The sequence below is a fragment of the Ictidomys tridecemlineatus genome, chromosome 15 (genome assembly GCF_052094955.1).
Source record: "Ictidomys tridecemlineatus isolate mIctTri1 chromosome 15, mIctTri1.hap1, whole genome shotgun sequence".
Taxonomy (NCBI): Eukaryota; Metazoa; Chordata; class Mammalia; order Rodentia; family Sciuridae; genus Ictidomys; species Ictidomys tridecemlineatus.
The window spans coordinates 35,833,058-35,852,397 of NC_135491.1; the positions used below are offsets into that span (position 1 = coordinate 35,833,058).

The window sequence follows — 19,340 nt, forward strand, 5'->3', positions numbered from 1 at the left end:
AGGGTCTCATTGAGTTGCTTAGCGCCTCGCTGTTGCTGAGGCTGGCTTTGAACTCTAGATCCTCCGGCCTCAGCCTCCCGAGCCGCTGCTGGGATTACAGGCATGCGACACAGCGGTGGGCTCATTCATTTATCATGTCACTCGATGCTCCTGAGCTCTGGTTCAGTGTCAAGTGCAGGCTGACGCTGACCCCCATGTCCCCTCCTGGGTCAGCCACACATTTAGGACTCTGCCCCAAGATTTTGAACTCCATTTATTACAAAAGACTGGGTTCGTCACATCGTATTATGAACAGCTGCTGCCAGACCACCAAGGCAGCCCAGTGGGGACCCCAGCAACCTTCCCCGGACAGGCTCCGCCCTGCGTAAATCCTGGATGCTGACGTCACCTGGACTGGGCCTTGAGCGGTCCTGTGTTTACAAAACCAATGGCCCACGCAGTCCTGGACGTGCATAGGACATACGTGAGGCAGGAGTCCCTTCCCCAGGCGTCCTGTGAGGTCATGGAGGGAGGGATAGTCCGTGGTGGGAGCCGCATCTGTACCCACGGCACACACAGGCAGCTGTGCCCCTTCATGTGGCTGCTCAGCCTGGGGTCTGTGGCTTCCGGCCAGTCCTGCCCAGCCCTGGGAAGCTCTAGGCCACCTGGATCTGCAGGTCCTCGTCCTCATCTAGGTCACTGGCTCCATCCCCGGCCTCCTCGGTGCCAAAGCGGGTGCTGCGGATCTTCCCGAAGAGGGGTGCGTTCTGCTGCTGCCTGCGGAGCCTGCGGCAGGCAGAGGGTGACGGGTCAGCAGGAGTCCGCCACCTCCTGATAAAGTGGCTGCAGTTGGGTTGATAGCGGCTGCCAGCACCTTATGTGACCTCGGCTCTGCCCCTGGTGGGGACTCAGGGAGGAGCTACTGTCAGCCTAATTATAGACAAGGAAACTGGGCCCAAAGACACTGAGTGACCGTCCCCAGTCACAGGGAAGGGCAGCTGTGGGGCTGGGCTCTGGGGAGGGGGCTTGGAGAGGTAAGGACCTGGTTGAGGTGACACTGCAGGGCCAGGGTCCCAGGCCAGCCTCCAAGGGCAGAAGGAGCCAGGTTTGGAGGTGGGGGAGGGAGGGGGGTCTGAGCCCCTCACCTTCCCAAGGTCAGCGGGAAGGTGCTCAGCCCTAGGTGCTTCTGTCAAAATTCCTGAAGCCAAAAACGTGGAGGCCAACTTGGCCTCCAACGAGAGCCAAGGGAGGAAACGCCCGCCCCGCCCGCTCGGCGGCTTCCTGGAAGGCATGAATTATTAACAGGCGGGGAGGGGCCTGCGCTCCATTACCGCGCAGTGATTTGTGAGCTGTCCCCGGACATTAAAGTATAACCAGTGGGCAGCTAAAACGAGGCAGCTGTGCAGGGTGGCCCTGCCCGGCCCCAGGGAGGCGCCTGCCTGTTGTGAGAGTTTATGGCCCGGAAGAATGTGGCTGAGACTGCGGGGAAGCCCTGGACTAGGCGGCCTTTGGAGGGGTGCGCGCTGCATGGGACAGGCAGAGCCCGCCCACGTTGGGCTTGACCCTTGGCGGGACCCTGCACGACACCAAGGGCATCATCATCTCAGGAAGCTGGGGAAACTGAGGCTCAGTCAGCCACAGCACAGTGCTGTCCAGAGCCGGGACTCTCAGCCATGAGACGTGAGCGCACGGCCTCACAAAGTACATACTCAATAAATATGGGTTGCTGATGACGGGGTGACCCTGCAGGGCCGCCCGCCATCTGCGTGGCTGTGCAAGGGCTTTCTCTCTTGGGCCTTAGTTTTCTCCCCAGCCAGCCCCCTAGAAAAAAAGACCCCGCCCCTCTTTTCTCTCTCAGAAGGAACAGGCTGCTCCTGGCACAGTATCTAACCGGCAGCCGGGGTAGTCATGGTGGTAGTAACAGCAGCAGTTAGATCAGCATTGATTGCGCCAGGCGCTTTCATAAGCATAAATCAGCCCACTGAATTCTCCCAATGGCCACGAGGTGAGAACTATTCTCACCCCCATTTTACAGTTGGGGAAACTGAGACAGAGACGTTAAGTGACCTAAGACCACCCAAAGCCTCAGCACACAGCATGGACCTTCCACCACCCAGGCAGCCTGGCTGCAGGTAGGAGAAGGCAGGTGACGGCCTGGCCAGGGCTGGGCACAGGGAGGGATGCGGGTCAGTCCTGTGGCCCTGGCTTCCCAGCTGTGGGAATGGGGAGGGCAGGCCCTGAACTTCTCCACCATCTCCTGGCATTAGGGGAAGTGCAGGGAGAAGGTGTGACTCTCGGAGGGCAGAGTGTGCCTCTGTCAGGGACCCTCTGTCTCACTGGAGGGGCTGATGGTCCTGCTGGCACTGACGGTCTCGCCTGATATTAGGGCAGGGCCTTATTCCCTGGCCTCCAAACCCTCAGATCCCTGCTGGCCTGGAGTCACCCCAGCCCTGGGGGCTCCTTGTTCTGTCCACGAGGTCCAGCCTGCTGGCCCTCCCAGGGCTCTGCTCCTCGGGCCTGACCTCTCTGGCCAGGCTTCCTGCCCTTGCTCCCGCCCACAGCCTGCCGATCCAGGCCTCCAGCTGCTGTGGCTTCCTGCACCCCCCTTGGCTTCCTGGCCCTGGCCCTTCCGGCCTGGAAGGGACAGGATTTGGGCCCCAGGACCCTTCCTTCCCCGTCCCTGCTGTGGCTCTGGGAGGGGCTCCAGGCTTGGCAGGTTTCCCTGGGCCACACCTGGGCCGCGGGCCCTGGCCGAGCTGAGACCCCTGTGGCCTACCTGGACTGCAGGTGCTCCAGCTGCACCTGAAGGTTCTCGCTCTGCTCCGTCTGCTCGTCCAGGGACCGCTGCAGTTTGCGCGCCTGGTTGTGGGCCTCGTCCAGCTGCGGGGTGAGCAGGGACCAGAGCCCAGGGGTCACTGCGGGCGAGGACAGCCAGGCCAGACACATTCCCCCCCTCCACTGTGGGGCCGTGTTTGCTCCTAAGGCCTGGCCTGAGGTGCTCTCCGTCACTCCTGTGCCCTCCCAAATCCACTCATCCTGCAGTGTCCCCAGCCACCAGTCCAGCCATCCACCCACCTGTCCCCTCAGCCTGCATCTGCCCGTGGAATGCCCATGCCCCCCACAATCACAGACCTAACCAGCGCACTCCACCAGCCTAGTCCTGTGCCCACCTCCCCGACACCCCCACCCCCACGAGCCCTCCCTCCTTCCCTCCGTCCACTCATTCTTCTGCCCATGGATGTGGTCAGCTGTCCAGCTATCTGACCACAGTCTACACGTCCAGGTGCCATCTGTCTGTACACCCGGCAGCCTCCCATCCTTCCCCTAATGCCAGATAGCTGCTGTCTGAGCCCCTGTCCACCCTCCCTTCTCCTCCTCCCATCCACCTGTTCGTCCCCCCAGGGCACCCTCCTGGTCCTCCATTCAGCTTCCCACATGCCGCCCACCCCGGGCTGTCCACCACTCACCTGCCATTGCCTGGGTCTTTCTCGCCCCACCCTCCTGGCCCCGCCCACCTGTCCATGCATCCACCTGTCACTCCCTAGCCACCACCCGAGGAGCTTGGCCAGCCCCTAGGACCCCAGCATGGGCACAGCAGGGCCCCGAAGTCCCAGTCCTCCTGGGGACCCACAGCTGCTCGGCCACGGTACTCGCCTCGTCCTCGGCCTGGGCCAGCTCCTTCTTGAGCTCCTCCACCCGCAGCCGCAGCTTCTTCACCTCAGCCTCGTGCTGCTCCACCCGCCGGTTGGCGTGCGCCAGCTCCGCCACCTTCTCCTGAAACTGCTTCTTCAGCTTGCCGTGCACGTGCTTCAGGTCGGCCAGCTCCTGGGGGTGGGGGCGGGGACAGGGAGGACCCAGTGTCACTGGGCGCTGGGCCAGGGAGTCCTGGGGGTCAGTGTCTCCTCTTCCTGCTGCCAACACATGGGCATTATGGTCTGGAGAGCAGTGGAGGTGCCATCTCGGGAGGCCTGGAGGCTCGGGAGATGAGGCCAGGAAGGAGAAGGCTGGGCTGTGAAGGACCCGGCTCCACTTTAGCCGAGGAACTGAGATGCCCCGGGGATGCCCAGCAGATGCTGGAGCCGCAGGGCAGGATTTCTCAGGAGGGACCGAAGCATTTACAAACCCGGGTCTGAGGGTGACTGAAGCTGGGGAGAGGGTGTCTGAGGAAAAGAGGTCACAGGTAGGAGTGCCCGGAAGAGGAGGACCAGCCGGCAAAGGTGCCCAGCCCTCAGCGCTGGAATCTGTTCTCCCTTCTGCAAACGGCATCATTCTTTCTCTCTGCCAACCTGAGCCTGGTTCCTGTCTCCGTCATTTCTCGCTTCCTTGGGCGCAGCAACGGCCTCCCTGGGCCCTCCACCCAGCACAGTGGGCATGAGGAAGGGCAGCCTGCCCACACCTGCCTCCCGCTTTATTTACTTACTTATGTTCTGTGGTCCTGGGGATTGAACCCAGGGGTGCTCTACCACTGAGCTACATCCCCATCCCTTTTTTATTTTGAGGCAGTCTTGCCAAGTTGCTCAGGCTGGCCTCAAACTCCTGATCCTCCTGCCTCAGCCTCCAGAGTCACTGGGATTACAGGTGTAAGCCACTGTGCCCAGCTCACCTCCTGCCTCATGTACCTTGGATCCCTTGCTCACCCCCTCCAGCGGTGCTGCCCTGATCATCCTCATTATTCTCCAGTTCTCTCCTCCCCACCAAGTCAGCTTACCAGTTAACCTCTGCTCTTCTTGAAGACTCAGCTCAAACCTCACTGACTGCGGGGAGCTTTTCCAGGACCCTGGGCCTAAGCTAGGTTCCTGGGTATCCCCTCTTCCTGCCACAGCTCTGGAGCTGTGACTGGTATGAGCATATATGACAGTGAGAATGATGCCTGCATCTCCTGAGCTACCAGCTCCGGGAGGGGCAGAGAGGTCAGCCACACCTGTCTGCTCACTGCTAAGTCCCCAGCACCTAAGCAAGTGCTTAATACATGCAGCTACTATGTATGGGACTGACCCATAGTAGGTGCTCAATAAATGTGGCTGCTATACCAAGTGGTCTAGCATACAGGGGGTACTCAATAAATGCAGCTATAGGTTGAGCTTCTTTCATCCAAAATACTTGGGACCAAGTGTTTTATATTTCAGATTTTGGAATCTTTATATGTATGCAATGAGGTATTTGGGGGATGGGACCTAAGCCTAAAGATGAATTTTATTTTATTTTATGTTTTGGTACTAGGTATTGAACTTTGGGGTGCTTTACCACTGAGCGACCTCCCTATCTCTTTTAATTTTTAAATTTTGAGACAAGGTCTCCCTAAGTTGCTGAGTCTGGTCTTGAACTTGGGATCCTCCTTCCTCCGCCTCCTGAGTTGCTGAGTTTACAGGTGCGCACCACCACACACAGCTTGCACATGAAATTAACTTGTGTTTCTTCTACACCTCATGCCTCACTCACAGAGGCTGAACATAGTTTTACACAATATTCTGATGGACCTGTGTTTTGACTGGGACCCATCAAGTCAGGGGTGGACTTTGCTCCACGCTGGTGGGCCTTTCAGATTTCAGGTTTGTGGATTAGGGACGCTCAACCTGTTACAGTGGGGGTTCTGGATGGGCACCTTGTTCTTCTCGAAGAGAGCTGCCTGGCTGGCCCGCAGGTCGCAGTCCAGGGCGCTGGCTGTTTGGCGCCGCCGCCGGGCCAGGGCCTCCTCCAGGTCGCCGACCTGAGCGCGCAGCTTCTTGTTCTCCCGCTCCAGGCCCAGCTTCTCGGTCTCCAGCCGCTCCCGCCGGCCCCACTCGGCCGCATTCTCGGCCTGCAGACGCTCCATCTGCGACAGCAGGGACGGAGTGAGCCCCTGGGGGAGGGGGCTGGAGGCCCCCACCACCCCCAGCCGGTTTTGGCTGCAGGAAGTCAGATCCAGCTGCAGCCGCTATATTAAGCCGAGCGCCTTCCACGTGCGCAGGATGTGGGGCGCTTCTGGTCTTTGTGAAGCGTTGGGGGGATCCCTGCAGACTGGGGGATCCTGGGGGCGTGGCTGACCCCCCCAGGGCAGGCCTGACTGCCGATGGGGGGCCCCTCACCTCGCCCCGCAGCTCAGCCATCTTCCGGTCCATGCTGGAGCGTGCGCCCAGCTCATCCTCCAGGTCCTCGGACATGCGGCCCAGCTCGTCCTGGTGCGCCTCCTTCAGGATGCTGAGCTGCAAGGACACCGCCCAGCCTGTTTACAAGAAAACCGCGGGATCCATCCCTAACAGGCCTGGGGAGGTGCTCAGCAGAGAGCCTTAGCCGTGCCCCGTGGGGACAGGTGTCCAGACAGGCCCTGACTCTGACCACTCTGCCATTTCCACTGTCCCCGGCTTCCTGCCCCTTGCCATGGAGCCCCCCAGGGTTCACCGTGGCCTCCTCACCATTCTCCAGGACAGGGCCCCAGCGGGAGCTTTGAAGAGGGCCAGATTCCAAAGGATGCCCCTTGCAACACCAAAATCTCCTTTGATGGCTCCCAGCGGGTACTTGGGACAAATCCAACTCCTGTGATCTCAGGTGTCCTGCACAATGGGAGTCTCATCCGCCTTCCTCAGCCTCATTTCCCACCCCTGTCCCCTCGATTACTCGAACTCACAGAGTTCCTGCCTATCACTCGGCTTCTGCATGTGTCCCTGGAACACTCTGAGGTATTTCGCAGGATTGGCTCTTTTTATCCCCAGGCCATAGCCTAAAGGCCCCCACCCTAAGGAGGCCTCTCCTGGCCACCCGGCCTAGTGGCCCACTGGAATTGCAAGTTGAGGGGACAGGCAACACGTCCATCCTGTGTCCCTGCATGGCCTAGGTACAGCAACCCTCAGCATGCACTGATCTAAACACGGCTCTGCAAGCAGGTGCATCAGAATCGGTTGGGGTGCTTTTAAAATACTACCATTCCCTGCTGGCCACCAGTGGGACCCGGCACGCTGCTGCTCCACGTGAGCTTGACAATGAGACTTAATCACGCCTAGCGAAAGGTCCCGGATGCAAGAGAGAGAATTTCTGCTAAACTGTGTGTTTGTGTTTCACTCACGTTTCTTCAAAAGATTACTCTTCACAAGTTGAGAAGATTAATGAGGTAGGGTTCTGTACTCAAGCCCCTAAGATGATGGATAATTCAGGAAGGAAGGGAGGGGGTCTGCTTCTTGGACTTTTAGGAGCTTCCTTAAGAGGTTCTAAGGGACGACCAGACTCCTCCAGGGCACAGCCTCAGGTTGTGCAGTGTCCCAGGTCCTCCTACCTCTGGGAACCCAGTGGATCCAGCCTGGCTTTCCCTGGCTGGCTGTGCCCCCTGGTGGCCACTGAGGTCTGCACAGGAGGCAGAAGTGGCAGCCCAGCCTTTCCTGAGACCCCTAATTGCAGTGGTCACTCCTCTCTACGGAACCTCAGTTTCCTCCTCTGTAATATGGGGATGTGAGGAACAGTTCCCTCGACTGCCACGAGATCCAGCACACCCCAGGCACCCAAGGAACATCACACTCCATTCCTTCACCCTTCATCCTGTGAGATCTGGACCACTTTGAGGCCTCACCTCTCACTACTCTCCAGCCACAGTGGCCCTCTCTGTGTCTCTGTGTCCTTCACTCTCTAGGCTTGTTCTGGCCACAGGACGTTTGCATTTGCTGTGAACAGCTGCTCCCATCCCTTCTGAAGGATGGCTTCTTCTAACCCCTTTAGGTCTGGCCTCAAATGTCACCTTAGAGAGGCCCTTCCTGGCCCGCCACTCCTGTGTCTCATGACATTATGTGTCTGGTTATTGCCGCCTCCCTGCCCCTGGCTTCCACAGGTGACCTCCTGAAGGTACCCTGATACCCAGAACCACTGAGGAATGAGTTCTAATCTGTCTCCCATCCCAACTCCCAAGATTCAACAGCGTGTTTCTGCCTCCTCCAGGAAGACCCGCTGTCCCCAACTCACCTGCTTGAGCATCTCCTGCTTGGTCTTGCTCAGCTCCTCATACTTGATCTTCCACTGGCTCAGCTCCCCCTCCAGCTTCTCAATGTTCCTGCTCAGGGCCATCTTATCCCTGGGGAAGGAACAGGAAGGGGCAGGCAGACACCTCCTGTATTTCTGTTTCAGTTAGGACATTGCGGGGTGGTGGGCAGCGCTGGGGATTGAACCCAGGGCCTTGTGCATGTGAGGCAAGTGCTCTACCATTGAGCTACCTCCATTACCATTAGGTGGATTTTCATTTGTTTGGTATTTTTGGCTTAAACAGCAGCAATTTATTGTCTCTCAGATTTGGAGTCTGGAAGTCCAAGGTCACATGCTGGCAGGGGTGGTCCTATCTCGGGCTGTGAGAAGGTACCTGTTTCAGGCCCCTCTCCTAGCTTTTGGTGGTTTTCTTGGCCAAAGAGGCAATGACCTCTGCAGAAGCATCACCACAGCCTTCACTCTTACAAAGGCGTTTAGTTCTTCTACCCACTGTGGAGCTGGCGGCCAAACCCAGGGCCTTGTGCAGGCTACACAGCTCTCTATCACTCTCTCCCCGACCAGAACACACACTCCACAGAGGCAGGGACTTGTCTTATTTATGGCCGTGTGGTCAGGACTGAGCACAGCGCCCGGTCCAGAGCAGATGTGAGATGTATTATTAGGATGAATCGAGAAAACCCTGCTGTGGGTCCTCCAAAACCCGGGGCTCGTGCCTGAACAGCACCTGCACCCTAGCGGCTCTCAGGCCCAGCCCCCAGTCCCTGCCTGCCCCACACTCACTCTCGCTCCTTGAGCAGCACCTTCTGGGACTCGTCCAGCCGCAGGCGCAGGGCGGTCAGCTTGGAGGTGTCCTCCTCGGTGCTGGCGGCGTCCTCCCAGGGTAGCCGACTGCGCTCCTGGCGGCTGGAGCTGCCCCGAGGGCCCCCAGACCCCAGGCTGCGAGCCTCCCAGCAGCCCTCGGGCTCCTCTGGTCTGTTCTTCAGGAGGGTCTCCACCAGCTCCAGGTCCTGTGGGGACCGAGGTGGGGGCTACAGCAGTGGCCTGAACTCTGGCCCTGGAGGCCTTTCCCCTGGCCTCTCTAGACCCTGGTCTGGGATCAGCGTGGAAGTCACGCAGTGTCTCTGGGCCCGGTTTCCTCTCCTGCAGCCTGCCTTGAGTCTCTGGGAAGAGGGACACCCTTCACCTCCTGGAACTGCAGGCAGACACCAAGGTTTCCCGTATCCTGGGAGATTCCCCAGGAAAGGGGCTGCGTTTCCTGGTCACTGGACACACACAGACGTACAATGGCACCGGTCAGAACCAATGCCGAGGCTCAGGTTCCTCCCGGGGCTTAGGAAGATCCCCTCAGAGGAGTCCCAGCTCTCTGGTCCTATTTTTTAGGGGCAGACACCGAGGCACGCAGAGGACAGTGGCTCTGGGGAGTCCCCAAGGGGTGATCTTTTTACTCCTCCTGGATCTCAGATTATCGTGAGTGGGGTGCCCTGGATGTCACCTGGCCCAAATCCCCTTTTCACAAATTGGGAAACAGGGAGGGAAGGGACTTGTTCTGGATCACAAGGACATGGAAATGGCTGTCAAGAAGGTAAGCTCAGACTGCAGACCCAGGGCTCTGCCCCCGGTCCCCACAGCCTCCTGACTGTGATCGTAACCAGAATGAGTATTAGGCAGGAGCAGCACTGTGAGGCCCTGAAAGGAACTGGAACCTCTCCAAACACCAGGCCACCTTGGGGAGAGGGGCCTCTGTCACCAGAGGTGGCAGTGCCCACTCTAGCCCACAGAGAGGGGGCTGGGCCCAGACAAGGGGCTGCCAAGATGCTCGTCTGGAAAGGGGCTGTCTGGGTCTGGAAGTGGGGAGCAGAACCAGGACCCTGCCTCAGGTGGCCTTCTGGAAAAGGCCTGCTGACCCAGCGGCTCTGACCATGCATGCTCCAGCCATACTGACTGTCAGCATCTGGAGCCACATGGCCTGGGTTCAAACCCACTCTAATCACCAGCTTGGACCTTGGTTCTGACCCTTCTGTGCCCTGGGTCCTTAGAAGGACTGCAGGGATAGACTAAGTAATGTGCACTCAGTGCTTGGCAGGCAGAGGCACTGGGCATAGGCATTGGGCCAGGGGGCAGTTGTTGCCATTCCCCCAACCCCCCAGGCCCTCTCAGCCTCTGACCTTTGCAGTTTCAGTGCCGTCTGGTTCTGTTGACTTCTCAGGTGTGGGACTAGAGGGACCAATAGAACCTGGGATTCTCTCCCCTGAGGATCAACGGAAGGAGGTGATCCAGAGCCCAACCTGCAGACCACCCCCACCACCCAGGTGGCCTGGTCCTCACCAGCTCCTTTTGGAGCCCTGCAGCCCTGACTTCTGGCTAGGTCCAACAGCCTCACTCACTTCCAGACCCAGGCCAAAGGCTGGCACCTCCTCTCAAACCGGGCCTCCACGCACCTGGCTGCCCTGGGGCCTCTCCGCCCCGACGTCGCGCACTGGCTCATGCTCCCGCTCGGGATCTGGCTCTGGGTCTTCGTGTGTCTTGTCCGTGGCGCCTCCTCGGGAGCCTCGCAGCAGCGCCAGCTCGCGGCCCCGCGCCTCGCACTCTCCCTGCGCTTCCTGGCGCTCGCGCCGCGCACCTGCCAGCTCCTTGGTGAGCGCGTCCAGGCGCTGGCGCAGCTGGCGCACCTCCTCACGCGCGCGGTTGCGCTCGGCGCGGACCTTGCTCCACTTCTCGCGCCAGTTGGCCGTGCAGTCGGACCACCAGCGCATGGTCTTCTCCATCTGCGCCGCTCGTGCGCGCGCCTCCTCCAGCTCCCGCAAGCGCAGCTCCTCGCGGCTCTCCCAGTCCCCGTCGGCCAGCAGCGTGGACGGCGGTGGCAAGGGCAGCGCGGGCGGCGGCCCTGGCGAGGGCGTGCCGCTGGGCGGCGTAGGGGGCAGCGAGTCGATTGGCCCCATGCGCTCGGGCGACGGACTACCCAGGATGGTCAGCAGGCTGCCCTTGGATAGCTGCGGGGACTCGGCCAGTCGGGGACTTGGCCCGTGGCTCATGGCGCGGCCAGGGAGAGTGCTGGGCTAGAACTTGTGGCAGGGTTCAGAAGCGGCGCGGGGGACGCCTGGCGTTATCACTGTGCATGATGGTCACGGCGACCCACTGCTTGCCAGGCCATCAGGTAGAGATGCCTCTTCGTACCTGAGGGAGAAGGCAATCTTCATTAGGCTGTGACCATCGTAGGTCTATAAGATGGCCACAACAGCCGGACTGGCGCGGGAACAGCCCTGGCAGAGGCGGGAGGAGGGAGGTGTGTTCCAGGGCAACCAGTGAGAGAGGCAGGCCTGGCAAGCAAGGGCCTGCAGATGCACCCCGAGTCCCTTCCTGCAGCAGCTCAGCTCATTTGAAACCTGCGTTTGCTGTCCTTGACCTCCACGGGAACATCTCAATGGTTTGTAAGATGGCCCACCTTCACACACCCCTGGGCTCTCATCCTGCAACTCATTCGAGCTATCACCTCCTCCCAGAAGCCTTCTGGCCACCCCTCAGGCCAGGCCCATCAGCCCTGCCCGTCTCCCTCACCACACTAACCAGCTGGCTGGACCATTTACCCGAGTCTGCTCCCCACCTCATCCCAGGCTGCCAGTCTGCTAAGGACAGGGGCTGGGTCCTGGCCACTGTTGTAGTTCAAGCACCATAGCAATGACCATTTGTATAGTGCTGATGACAGCGGGTACCATGCCCAGGGCTATCTGTGAATTACCTCCTGTGTTCCTCTCAGACTTGAGGTGAAAGTCATGGCCATTACCATGTCTAGGAATTCAGATCCAAACACCAGTGCAGAGTTGTTGAATAAAGGCACTGGCTGGCGACAGTGACGGAAACAACCTTAGACCAGGGGGTTCTGGGGTGGCTTCTCCACTAGAGCTGCCCTGTCTGACCTCCTCATGGTGGCAAACACCTCAGTATCTCACCCAGCCTCCCGCTTTGCCCAGCACTGGCTCTGCAATTCATGGACACAACACCCTTTTTTTTTTTTTTTTGGTACCAGTAATTGAACTCAGGGACACTTAACCACTGAGCAACATCCCAGCCCTTTTTTATATTTTATTTAGAGACAGGGTCTTGCTGAGTTGCTTAGGGCCTTGCTAAGTTGCCGAGGCTGGCTTTGAACTCGCGATCCTTCTGCCTCAGCCTCCTGAGCCTCTGGGATTAGAGGTGTGCGCCACTACCTGCTAATATCCTCCTTTTAAATAAATGAGATGCCTGTCCTTCTGTGTCCCTAACATGCCTTACTACATCAGTCTTTCAGGCTAGTCATACTGCCCCTAAGACCTGCCCTTGTGGTGGGACTCCACATCAAACTGTGTGCACTCTGGGCCTCCACCTCCTTCCAGTCTCCAGCCCTCGCTGTTGGCGGTGTATCTACTGTGAATGGGAAGCTGACAGCGCTGTGCCCCGCCCCCCCAGCCTGAGAGGACATGGGAGGTCTCCTTCCTTGGGTCCAAGGCCCGTCCCCGCCCACCCCACCCTGCTAATGCTGTCCTCTCTGGGGCCTTCCCCCTGCTGCAGTCCATCCTGGCACTCCCCCGTCCCTGCCCTCTCTTCTCCCTTTTAAGGCCACACAGAGTGGCCCACACTTGCTGTCCTGCCTCCATCCACTCCCTGGCCTCTCATGGGCCACCCCACTGTGTCACCATGTCCTCTCTAGCTCCTGGCACACCAGCACTCCTCTTGCTTGCATGCCTCTTCCAGGACTCTGTCCTTCCTCCCCTCTGGCTGCTCCTCTCAGCCCAGCTGGTCAGTTCCCAGGGGTGCCCCTCAGTGCTGCTGCCACCCAGCAGCCTGGGCCCTTCTCCTGCGGCCGGCGCCTGGCCATCTCCCTCTTACTTTGACTCCTTCAAATCCACTGTCCACAGCAATAGCTGGAGTGGCTGTTTAACGACCCAAGCCTGGCGCTCATGCCCCCTCGCTCATTACCCAAAGCCAGAACCCCTCTCCCGCTTCAATCCCAGGCTCACTCCGCCCCCGGGCCTCCAGCTCCAGCAGGTCTTCAGTGGCAAAGGAGCCACAGCCCACAGAGCCCCTGAGCGTCATCTGCACCACCCTGTCTTCTAACCGGGCTCACGCTCCATGGTCCTGATCTCTCCCTTGCAAAACCCAACAGCCCCTTCCCATTCTTTCCCCAGGCAAATGCTGGCCTCAATGCTGCTCTGCCGCTCTGCCTGCTCCTGCCTTCGACAGCACAGCCAGGCGTCCCAGGTCTTGCACCACCACTTTAAATCTCTGGCTTTTGTGTCGTGGCTCCTCAGGGACCCTACTATGTACCTCTAGTCCTCTGGCTGTTTGTTTATTATTTCACCCGACAGGTACTCTAGGCCCAGCTCTGCCACCAACCTCTGGGTCTTTCTAGGCCTCGGTTCCCCTCCTTGTACAATTGGGGAGGAGTAAGGAAGCAAAGTCCTACTCCCCCCACGGCTGGCAGTACTGGGGCTTTCACCTGGGCCTTGCACATGCTAGGCTAGTCCTCTTCCACTGAGCCCTGGCCCTTTATTTTTAAAACTTTGAGACAGGATCTCACTAAGTTGCCCAGGTTGATCTTGAACTTGTGATCCTCCTGCCTCAGCCTCCTGTAGCTGGGATTGCAGCAGTGCCACCATGCCTGGCTGGAGCTCGGCACTTCTTCATGAAGTTGCTTCAGATTTATCTGGACAGTTGAAATGCAGCTGCCTGGCCCTAGTGCCCAGACAATGATGCTCAAGAGGTGTGAGCCTGGGAATTTTAGGAGTCCCAAGTTTGGGACATTTTAGTATTTTATGTGGTGTTACCTTCTCACACAAACACTTGTCCTGAGCCAATTCCACCTATGCAGCCACACAGAGCCAGGCCCCAGTTCCAGAGGGATCCCTAGCAGGCCAAGTGCCCTTGTGATCAGGGTCTTTGCCTGTGCAATGGGGTCGCTGGCCTTGAGGCCCACTGGTGCCCAGACATCTGTGCACACACAGACACCTCTGCAGACACACATGCAATCCCATGCACATAAACACACCAGCAAGACACGAGACCGACCCACGTGCACACACAACTACATGGTCCACGGAGAAGCTCACCTGTAGACTCAGACTCACCTGCAGACACACATCATGTCAGCCTACCCATAGGACACACAAAGATGTCCTCATCCCTAGAAGCAGACACGCAAACTCACATATACACACAGACACGCGCGTGCCTCCTCTCCCCATCTTCCTGGCCCAACTCCACATGGAGAAGTTCTTGGAAAAGAAAAACAATGTGTACCTCTGCGGAGAGGGGGAGGGGTGGCGGAAACCCAGTGGCAGCCCCACAGCCCTCCCGCTGGTGCTGGCCCAGCCTGTCTGCTGGGCCCTTCCTGTAGCCCCTAAGGTAGCCATGTGGCAGGGAGGGGCACAGCCACATCCTCTGCCTCTGAAGTTGCCAGGCCTGGCGTGGGGCTTGGCCAGGACCCGGGTGCTGATTCCTTCCAGGAATCCCAAGCCGGAGGCGCAGGGGCAGGGCAGGCGCCACCCAGACCCCTAATGGCTTCCAGGCACCCACGCAAGAGGTGGGGGAGGGGGCTCCAGTCAGTCCTTGTTCCCCTTCCCAGCTGCCTGGCAGGGCTCCTCCTGGGGGCTGGAGCAGCGGGAGCAGGGAGACGGGGGACAAGCCTCCTTCCTTTCCCCTACAGGGCCTGGAGGGGTGTGCGCATGCGTGTGGGGATGGGTGGGGGCAGAGGTCCACAGGTTGGTTTATGGAGAAGCCCACCCCACTGGCACAGCAGAAATCCTGCGCATGTGCGTAGACCCAAGGGCAGCCAGACCTGCCTAGCAATGCCACCCCCTCCACAACAGCCTTGGGGACTCCCTGAGGGGGCAGATGCAGCTGAGGCACAGGGAACAGCTGTAGTATAGGTAGGCTCCAGCAGTGACCCCCTCCGCACCACCCCACCTTCCCCTTCCCACCACAAGGCTCAGTGCATGGGGAGCTCCTATGTGTGGGTGGCGGGTTGATTCCCTCAGGGTGTCACCACCCCCAAGGAGCAGGTCAGGGTGGGCCCAGCCACCACAGGCCCTCCCCGCTCCTGCCTCCCTGGGTTTCTGTTCAGGCTACCCTGGGCATTCCGAGTACCCCTCCCACTCTCCAAAACCCCCACCCCATCCTTCCAGCTCAGTTGCCACCACCACCAGGAAATGCCTTGATGTCCCCATTCCCATCCCCCACCTGGAGGCCACAGCCCAGTAACCTCCCACAGTCAGACCTGGCCAGCTGCCCTCTCATTTTACAGCACAGGTTTCACCCACCCAGAAGGGACACTTGGGCAACCTAGAGCTTCTAGGACAGGCTCTGCATACAGCAGTTGCTTAAAGTTGGCCGATAATGGAGAGCAGGAAGATGAACCATGATCTTGTATTCCATTAGTGGGCAGTGGATCTGAGTGGGAATCCCAGCCCACTGTTGTGTTCACTGCCTGTCCCACGACAGAAGCAAGAAGGTTTGAATCCAACATTCACTACAGTACAGCCTCAGCAGCCCTGCCCCCAGAAAAAGACCAGGATCCTCTTGTTCACAGATCTCTCTGGAATGTCTCTCCCTCCTTTCTCCATCAGCAAACTCCTGCAGAGCATTCAAATCCCCAGCATCCACTCCCTTAGGAAGCCTCCCTTAATCTCTGTGTACAGAGTGTAGTGCCCCCAAACACCAGGTGCCTCTCTGGGTTTCAGTCATGGCCACACTGTGAAGTCCACGAGAGCATGTGGTCCTGCAGAGCCCAGCTTACAGCAGACGCCATGTGAATGCTACCTGGGCTGATGGATAGAAGAGGGACCACACTTCTGTTAGGAGTCCCTTGTGACCAGGGACAGTGTGGAAGGGTTGAGCCATCTTGAAAATCAGAATTCGGTTTTCAGCCAGGCTCTAAGACAGGTAGGTGTCTGAACCTGTTTGTGACCAAGGTCAGAATCAGAGGGGATCTCCAGGCCACTCAGGGTCTGGCATCTTGCCCAAGGAAGCGTGACAACTTTGTGTTTTGTCCTTAATATGTATGGGTAGGTCTCTCCATATCCACTGAGTTGTGAGCAATGCTAAGACCTGGACTGCGGCCAGCTGACGGGATGGGGGGGCCCAGAAACACTGACTGCTCCTCCCAAGAACACTCAAAACTCCCTGTGTCCTCCCAGAACCTTTCAGGTAGGGCTGTGGGGCAAGCCCAGGGCCACAGGCCTGGCTGCGGGCAGGGAGCAGAGCCCAGCAGGAAACCACAGAGAACAGCCTGATTGGATAAGTGTAGGGCCCATGGCTGGTCAGGCCGCAGGCTGTGGGCACCTGTCCCTCTGACCTGCTGCCTACACTCCAGCCACTGGACCTCCAGAGGAGAACTGGGAGGCCAGAAAACTGGTCTCCAGGCTGGAACTGAGCCCAGCAGTGGGCACCCTGGCTGTTCCCAACTGCCCCCCGTCTCAGGCTGAAGAGCCACAGTGATATCCTGGATGACAGAATGGAACTCCTTTCTTTACAGATGGGGCAACCGAGGTCCAGAAGGACAGCTATGTGTCCCCACACATCGACCAGCAGTAAAGCCAGGATAGGGAGCTGGGGTATTGGGATTGGTTGCCTTCTCTCCTGGGTCATGACCACCTTAAGGGGACAATGCCTCTGAGAGCACCTATAAAATGGAGTCCTCAGGTACCAGTGCACAAGTCCCTGCCCTCTCAGGGCCTCAGTTTACCTACCTACAGGGTGGAGAAAGACATTAATAAGATTCCTAAAAAGATGTAACCCAAGAAAGCGTGAACGCGTGCTAAACGGAACCAGTCCAGCCCCCACCATCGCTATGGAGAGTGGGGTGGACAGGGTTACTAGCCCCACTTAAGGCAGGCAAACCGCAGCCCCGGGTGAAGAACGGGCTAGTCGCGATCAACGCTGGTACCCCCGGAACGGTGGGGCAACTGAGACCCCCTCCCTTCCCTTCGCAGTAAGCCGTGGCTCCACCTGCCCCAACTCCTTCCAGAAGTCAGTTTCCAGCTTCCCCAGTCGCCTTGGTCCTCACTTCGCCGCCCCCTTTGCTATCGCCCGGGTCCTGTGCGCCCCCCAGCGCCCCCTAGCGGCGGCCCGCGGGTCTCCGGCCGGCGCGGGGCGGCCCCACTCATCCCACCGAAGGGCCCCCATTGGCCACCGCCGCGAGTCTGGGCGGGGCTCCGCGCCCCGATTGGCCAGTGCCGCCTGTCCATCCCGCATTCGCCATGGTGACCACGTTGGGTCCCCCGGGAGAGTTCCACATTCCGCCCCCGCCCGCCGCCCCCTCCCGCCGGCCGGGCCCCCGCCCGCGACATTCCGAGGGCGGCCCCCTCCCCCACTGCCCCTCCTCGCCGAAGGCCCGGAGCCCAGGGAGCTGGGGGAGTCCCCCGGGGGAGGGGGCCAGAAAGTTCTGCTCTGAGTTTGGGGGCTGCTGCGGGCGCCCCATGCTCCCCTCTCCTCCAGTCCCCCCCACTTAACTCCTTCCCTCCCACGGGAGGCTCGCGCCTGAGCGTGTTCCCGCGCCGCGGTGGCTTCCCGCGTCCCACGCCGCGGTCCCCGCTCACCTCGGGCCGGGCCGGCCGTGGCTCCGGACGTGGGGCCGCCGCGGCTGGGTGGAGCGGGCACGGGGCTGGCCGCGGCCGTCGCCGGGAGGGCCGAGGGAGGGCCGCCGAGTCTCCTCCTCCCTCCCTCCCGGGGGGAGGCGAAGGGGGGGCGGCGGGGACCCCGGCGCGAGCGCCCGCCGTGGCCCGGCTGCGACCCCGGCCCGCGGAGTCACTGGGTGGGGGGGCTCCAGCCTGACTGCAGGCCAGGGGCGAGGGGCGCGGGGCCCGGCTGGAGAGCGGCAGGACCCCGACGAGGCCCCACCCTCGCGTGGGGGCTGACGCTTGCGGGGACCCGAAAGCAGATCGGGGGCCACCGGGCTTCGCTTTCCCGAAGTCTCAGGTTGCCCGAGCGCCAGCGACATGCTAGGTGTCCCCGGGCAGAAGTGGGCACCGTGGTCCCCAGTTCACAGGTGGAGGAGCGGTGACTCTTGACTTTTGTTAATTGCGGTCTTTCTAGGGCCAGCGATGTAACCCAGTAGACGTGGGCCAAGGAGTCTGTGCCCTCCCTGGGGCTCAGTTTCCCTTTCAGTACAACAAAAGCGTTGACTAAATCAACCTTACACCTGTTAGGAGTAGTGGGGACCTGGCCCCACTTGTGGAGACTTCTTTAAGATGTTCTGTGGTGCTTGGGGGCGAAGGGACACGTGCACGACCCTTTAGGGCTTCCTCTGTCTTGGCAGTAGGGTGTCTGCTGTTTTGACAGGCAAGGGGTGTTGAGAGGATGTCCCCTGATCACATCCTGTACCCTGGAAGTCCGCTTGAAGGTGCATGTATTTTTAAAAAGAGGACCCAACACTTACAGAGATGGAGGGAACCCCGCTGGGGTGGGTTATGACCTCGAAAAAGTAAAAATGACGATGTTTGTTTTACCCCATCACTAAAAATATGGATTGTAATCTCAACCACGCACAAGCTAGAGTGAAGAATGAAATCGAATGCTAATATTTGAAGGCCTTTTTTTCCCCTAACAAAGCTGAGTGTAAGCATCCTTCCCTTCTAACACTTTTTTTTTTTTTTTTTTAGCTAGAGGATGCTTTTTTTGCAAAAATTTGAGGGCTTCCTCAAACCTGAGGATCACTCTGAATCCTTTGAAGGCCCCACCTTTCTTTTGGGAAGGTCCCAGTCACTTCCTTTACATTTGTTCTGTGTCTCTGCGGTCATCCACTGCTGGCTTCTCAGTATTGCTCCCATCTGCTTCATGAAATCCCACACTTTTTTGCAAGATTTACAGTTTCACTTGTGGATTCATTTGCTGTGTATGTGTTCTGCATGGCGGCCTGCTGACAGCAGCTGATAACCAACTGGAAACAGGTTTTGTGGGAATACAAGTTTTGAGTTTGGTTAACATGCCGATTACTAATCTGCACAACATGTGGCACTGTGCTGGCCTTTGCTTCCTGTGCAGTTTGGAACTGTGAGATCTTGACATTGAGAACTCAGGACAAGGACACCCCCTTTTTAAAAAGTGTGGTACTGGGGATTAACCCAGAAGCACTCTACTACCAAGCTACATTCCCGTGCCTTTTAATTTATTTTTTGAGACAGGGTCTCACTAAATTGACTACGTTGGCCTTGAACTCAGCCTCCTGAGTTGCCTGGAATACAGGTGTGTGCTACCATGACAGGTTTTAGGGCACACAATCCACAACCTTTTTTTTTTTGAGGGGGTACTGGGGATTCAACTCAGGGGCACTTAGCCACTGAGCCACATCCCCAGCCCTATTTTGTATTTTATTTAGAGGCAGGGTCTCATTGAGTTGCTTAGTGCCTCACTGTTGCTGAGTCTGGCTTTGAACTTGTGATTCTACCGTA

The 19,340-nt window shown here is 58.9% G+C and overlaps 1 protein-coding gene across 1 annotated transcript; it reads right to left on the reverse strand.

Annotated features, from left to right (window-relative positions):
• Positions 1–236: 236 nt before the first annotated feature.
• Ccdc102a (coiled-coil domain containing 102A) lies at positions 237–17,648 on the reverse strand. The gene is made up of 9 exons (XM_078032374.1): positions 17,490–17,648; positions 10,359–11,094; positions 8,701–8,927; positions 7,903–8,011; positions 6,045–6,161; positions 5,582–5,791; positions 3,634–3,804; positions 2,756–2,859; positions 237–765 (listed from the first exon to the last, which is right to left on the reverse strand). The coding sequence occupies exons 2-9, from the start codon at positions 10,950–10,952 to the stop codon at positions 636–638; spliced, it is 1,662 nt and encodes a 553-aa protein (XP_077888500.1). The 5' UTR covers positions 10,953–11,094; positions 17,490–17,648; the 3' UTR covers positions 237–635.
• Between the last annotated feature and the right edge of the window lie 1,692 nt (positions 17,649–19,340).

Excerpts from the sequence above, each read along its gene's own strand:
- Ccdc102a (XM_078032374.1), bottom strand. The coding sequence starts at position 10,952 with ATGAGCCACGGGCCAAGTCCCCGACTGGCCGAGTCCCCGCAGCTATCC. Across the intron at positions 5,792-6,044 it reads TGGCTGAGCTGCGGGGCGAG|ATGGAGCGTCTGCAGGCCGA; the intron begins GTGAGGGGCCCC and ends CTGCTGTCGCAG. Across the intron at positions 2,860-3,633 it reads TGGCCCAGGCCGAGGACGAG|CTGGACGAGGCCCACAACCA; the intron begins GCGAGTACCGTG and ends CTCACCCCGCAG.